A 5,387-nucleotide genomic window follows, 5' to 3' on the forward strand; every position below is an offset into this window, starting at 1 on the left:
AGCTTGAACGAGTAGAACCCGAACACAAAGTGATCGGCTCGGCTTGAGAGTGCTTGTATAGATAGTATATATATTGTTATAGATAATATATTTTATGTAATATATAAAAGAAACAATGCATAATATATATATATATATATAAAGGAAGGATGCATGAAAAATATATACATAAAATATGGACTATTATGTATAATTTATAAAAAGTTATATATATTTTAAGTATAATATATAAATATATATATACCATGTATAAATAACATGAAATGTTCTTACACAAGCCAGCTTGGCTTGTCTCATTCAGGAGTGAGTGAGCTCGATCTTGGCTCAGCTAAACACAAACACGAGCAAAACCATGAGCTCAATCCACTGGTAAACGAGCCGAGCCTGAACATGCCCTGATCAGTTGGTTCGGCTTATTTACCAGCCTTAGTCAAAAGAAAACTATCCTCGATGACTAAGAAAAATCAATGTTGTCAAAATCGTATCGGCAATTCGAATCGTTTGGTCATCGATTCCTGATGATAAACATTTTTTTCCTTTTTGAATATTTGCATAAATAAATATTTATCCTCATAAAAATAGCATGGATTTAAGAATTTCCCCTGTACAAGTAACTGCATTCTTGGGCTAAACCTTTTTTGTTTTTTTGTTTTAGCCAAATTTCTATTTTTAGGCTAGCTGAAAAACTAATAATTACATGCATGCACACATCAAACAGCATACGAGCAAAAAACAAACACCACAATCCAAAGAAACAGCCAAAAAAAAATATCTACCGAGGTGGCTCACTCAAAATTTACTCAGTGAATACCATTTTCACCTGTGGGTGAAGAGCCAAGCGCAATGATTGACTCCAGCACCGGAGCGATTTGGGGAAGAGGATTAAATAATCCTCCTTATTTATTAATAATTCTTTTTTACCACATAGCTTGACTTTTTACCTTCCCTTCTCTTTCTTTCAATCATTGCTTAATATTCTAATCCATCTTCATCCATTTAATAACAGTAAAAAAAGTGAAAGATTGCAGTAAGAAAAAGGATAGAGTGGAAAGTGGAAACTAACCTGAGAAAAATAAAAAAATATTCAACCTAATCCCTATACTTCTTTACCCATCATGTGGTCACCACAGTAATCCAGAGGTGCATAAAATATCAGGAAAAAGAAAATAAAAACCATTTTCTTAATTTTTATTTACTCTCCATTTAAATTAACCATTTTCTTCTTTTTTTTACCCATTAAAGTTTGACAGATTCATCTCTCTAAAAAAACAATTTCTTCATTTTTTTTTTGTTTTCTCCCTGTTTAAATTGACATATTCATATCTCTCTCTCTCTCTCTCTCTCTCTCTCTCTCTCTCTCCTTCAACATTTTGTTGATCTTCATGAGTGGTAATGTTGAATTACTTTCGGCTCTCTCTCTCTCTCTCCAAAGTACTCTTTTTTTTAAAGAGAAAATGGGATTTGATGATCTGGCTTAGAGTTTTCATGGCTATTGAAATAATTAAACTTCACAAGTAATTTCTTTGTTTTTGCTTTGATGGGTTAACGGAGAGGAGGAGACATAACCAGCTTGACGTTGAAGGCCTGTCATCTTCACCATTGATTACGGAGATTAAGGGTCAGCATTTCCCTCCCCTTGTCATCCGGACTCTTGTTCCCTTCCTCTCTCATCACCAATCTCTTCTCGGTCTTTTCCTCCTCCCCTCTCTCTCAAGAAGTACAGAAATAAATAACCCTCTCCATACCTCTTTTTCTCTCTCTGAGGGTGTTAAGATTTGTGGGGTTTTGCTTGAAAGCAATTGGGCTTCAAAACCGCATCTGTTTTTAGTCTTTATCTTCAACCATTTTGATTGGTAGAGAGAGGAAACCATTTCCTTTTCATTCTCTGTGGTTGAAATTTTGTGGGCATCTTCTGATTTTAGCATAGGTTGCGCTTTCTTCCCATCTGAGATGGAAAAAGATAATTTTCTGATGAATGGCAGTGGCAGGAACCCCTCTACCTTGAACTACAGACCCCCCACCATGGATATCCATGGTGACATCCCTTCTTCCTCCCCACCCGAACCCCTTCCCCACTCCTACCTCAACGTGAATTGGGAGTTCCCCAACGATCAGAGCCTTCAATACCACTCGGCGTTGAGCTCAATTGTCTCCTCGCCGACGTCGTCCGGCGACAGCGTCGCCATTAAAGAGCTCATTGGGAGGTTGGGGAGCATCTGCAACTCTGGGGAGATTTCCCCACAATCGCAGACGATGGGGAATTATAGAGTTGGAAATGTTAGCTCGAATACTTCTTGTTACAGCACCCCTTTGAATTCCCCTCCCACTCTCAATCTTGGGATGGATCACTCTAGAATGAATGGGAGTCTGCCCATTTCTGGGAATTCAATGGGTGCTCACCATAGCATGACACAGTTCCCATCTGACCCGGGTTTTGTAGAGAGGGCTGCTAAGTATTCTTGCTTTGGGAACAGGGGTTTAGGTGGGTTTGGCTTCCAGGAGCCTGAATTGCCTTACAGTGGCAAGCTGTCTAGAGTCTCCAGCAGCCAATCTCTCAAGGGTGGGGCTCAAATGAGCAGGGACGTCTCTGCTTCGGCCAATTTATCCGAAACAGAGATGAGGTCTGCGTCTGGTTGTGTTGGTGGTGGCAGCAATGGCGCTCCGGATCGAAAGTTTATCAGGTTGTCGAGAGCTTCCACTCTCGTGTCGGACGAAGCAGAATTCAGCGGCGGCCGCGAGGAATCGACTGCTTCCGATCAGATCGGGATCGGCGAGCTCGGACCGAAGACTCCTGGGGAGACCAGCAGCAGAAAGCGAAAGGCAATTCCGAAGGGAAAACCAAAGGAAGCGCCCGCTTCTCCGAGTTGTAAGCCGACAAAGGTATTCTGAGAGATTCCCTCATTTCTTTCTCAATTTTGGTTCAGTGTAGGCCAATTGTGGGCTCTGTCCCAGTTTGTTGTGAGTAATTTTCTTATGTTAATCTGTTTTTAGTATTAATTTGGTGTCTTTTATGCTATAAGAATCTGATGATAGCTTCAGTTTCAAATGACAAATGAAAAAAATGCGAATAATTTTGCAAATTTGGGGGACCCTTGTCAAGGATCATTTGATAATTTGGTATACTTGTGATAATGCCTGCAGAACGCTGAGGCAGACGAGTCAAAAATGAAGAAAAACAGAGGTACAGAAGCAGGGTTCAATGAAGAAGATGAACCAAAGCCAAAGGCTGAGCAGAATGATGATTCAAATTCTGGAGATGGAGATCAAAAGCAATCAAAAGAAACACAAAACCTCCCTGAACCCCCCAAGCAAGATTACATCCATGTCCGAGCCAGAAGAGGCCAAGCAACTGATAGCCACAGCCTTGCAGAAAGAGTATGAATTTGCCATCATGATTTCCTCTCTGATCATTGCATTGCAACCGATGCTAATCGTTACATCTGCTTTTTCAAAGGCTTATACTAATCATCTGCTCTATGACAGGTGAGAAGGGAGAAGATCAGTGAGCGCATGAAGTTTCTGCAAGATCTTGTCCCTGGATGCAATAAGGTAACTCTGCATTCTTGTTGTCATCTATAGGCATTCTCTCTTACAATTAGCAGGAGGAGGACTTAAATTCAGGCAACGGATTGTTCTTGTAGGTAACTGGAAAAGCAGTTATGCTCGATGAAATCATAAACTATGTGCAGTCATTGCAACGACAAGTTGAGGTGTGTATTTGATCTCCACAACAAGACAGAAGTTCACAAGAAATTTAAATTACACCACTGGTTAATTGTGTATTTTCCGCTATGTTTCAGTTTCTTTCCATGAAGTTGGCCACCGTGAATCCGAGACTCGATTTCAACATGGACGGAGTCCTTCCGAAGGATGTAAGTTCTATTTTGACTTTATATTTAACTTGTGATTGTGGCCTTATCTAATTTGCCTGATCTGTTGAACCTGATATCAGATGCTTCAATCACGAGGATCGTCTTCACAGATGATGTACCCTTTAGATTCATCTGCCTCAACATTTCCATATGGTAACCATCCCCAACAGGGGCCACACCAAAGTTCCATCACTTGTGCAACGGAGACGCAATGCTTCGCAAATCCATTAGACTCTACTCTGTCTAGAACTCTTGGCATGCAATTGCCTGTGACTGATGGATACGGAGATGCTTCTTCGCAGGTAATTTTTGTAAATTTCTTTTTGCATTGAATTTTTGACAGTAATCAGAGTCGGGAATCCTGATAAAAATGGTATGTTGTGCCAACTTTTAGCTCACAACCTTTTGGGATGATGAACTTCAAAGTGTTGTCCAGATGGATTTTGGACAGAATCAGGAAGCTGCATTCACTTCACAAAATTTTCATGGTTGGTGAATTGTTTTGAGAAATCAATTTCTTCTCTTTCTTTGTTGGGGACTCGAATTATATGCTTATATCTTATAATTTTCTTAATGCAGGCTCATTGTCCACACCCCACATGAAAATTGAGCTCTAATTTATGAATTGGGAGCACGGCCTCTGGTTTGAAACACTGCACTTAAGAAGCTCAACGAGAGCACTTTGAGTTGGCCGGGGGAGTGGTCCTCTGTATATAGGAGAACTAAGATTGCCTAGCAGACCAAGTCACTAAAATTATCATTCAACCAGGTTCCTCAGCAATCTCTTAGTAGGTCCTTTTTTTCTCTTCTGGCAACCGATTTTTTTGCAATTTTTTTTGTGATGTACCACCATTGTATAATTCTAGGCTAATTGCGTCTCTGTGGTGCCAAGCTTCTCACCACATGTAAGATGTAATATGGTAACTGGTAAGTAATCAGAAGGTTGAATCTGTAGCCATCACCTTCTTGATCAGACAGATGATGTTTCTACTATTCGTAGTTATCAAGTCATTAAGATTTTGATGAAGTCATCCCGATTCTCGCCACAAATCAATTTCATTTACATCATGACAAGTTTGAAAACATCTCAGCATCATTTCACTGTTAATTTGCTTAATCTCTGTCATGTTTAGTCCACATCCTTGCTTGTGACCAGCTGTACTAAGGGCCCCCAGATTGTTTATCAGTCCTATATATATAGTGTGTGTGTGTGTGTGAGCTGGAGTCAACTGTGATTGAGCACCTGATGCTTCAATTTTTTGTCACCCCCCCCCCCCCCCCCCTTAGTCTATTTCATTTGCAGGCCAGCTACAAAAGTGTGAAATGTGATCTCTACCTACTTTTTTACAAGTTTCTCTTATCCTGTGGATAATTGATAAAATAGACCTGGATACTTCTTTATCCCCATGTCATGTCTCCCTATACACTATTGTTAATGGGAAAATACACAAAAACAGCGTGTCCCTTGTCCTTCAGAGTATACTTGGAATATGCTGTGCTGGAGGTTTGAAGAAA

General features: G+C 40.2%; 1 protein-coding gene across 1 annotated transcript; it reads left to right on the plus strand.

The window, feature by feature from the left end:
- Window positions 1–1,712: 1,712 nt before the first annotated feature.
- Window positions 1,713–4,899, plus strand: LOC149811573 (transcription factor bHLH78-like). The gene is made up of 8 exons (XM_089992526.1): window positions 1,713–2,880; window positions 3,142–3,375; window positions 3,484–3,549; window positions 3,642–3,710; window positions 3,801–3,872; window positions 3,953–4,174; window positions 4,267–4,360; window positions 4,452–4,899. Exons 1-8 carry the CDS (start codon window positions 1,951–1,953, stop codon window positions 4,487–4,489), a joined length of 1,725 nt encoding a protein of 574 aa, XP_089848652.1. The 5' UTR covers window positions 1,713–1,950; the 3' UTR covers window positions 4,490–4,899.
- Window positions 4,900–5,387: the final 488 nt, after the last annotated feature.

This window comes from Nuphar pumila, chromosome 17, assembly GCF_984573655.1.
Source record: "Nuphar pumila chromosome 17, dmNupPumi1.hap1.1, whole genome shotgun sequence".
NCBI classification, from domain to species: domain Eukaryota; kingdom Viridiplantae; phylum Streptophyta; class Magnoliopsida; order Nymphaeales; family Nymphaeaceae; genus Nuphar; species Nuphar pumila.

Coding starts and splice junctions, on each gene's coding strand:
- LOC149811573 (XM_089992526.1), top strand. CDS start 1,951: ATGGAAAAAGATAATTTTCTGATGAATGGCAGTGGCAGGAACCCCTCT. Junction 3,711..3,800: donor CATTGCAACGACAAGTTGAG/GTGTGTATTTGA, acceptor GCTATGTTTCAG/TTTCTTTCCATGAAGTTGGC. Junction 4,361..4,451: donor CACTTCACAAAATTTTCATG/GTTGGTGAATTG, acceptor TTCTTAATGCAG/GCTCATTGTCCACACCCCAC.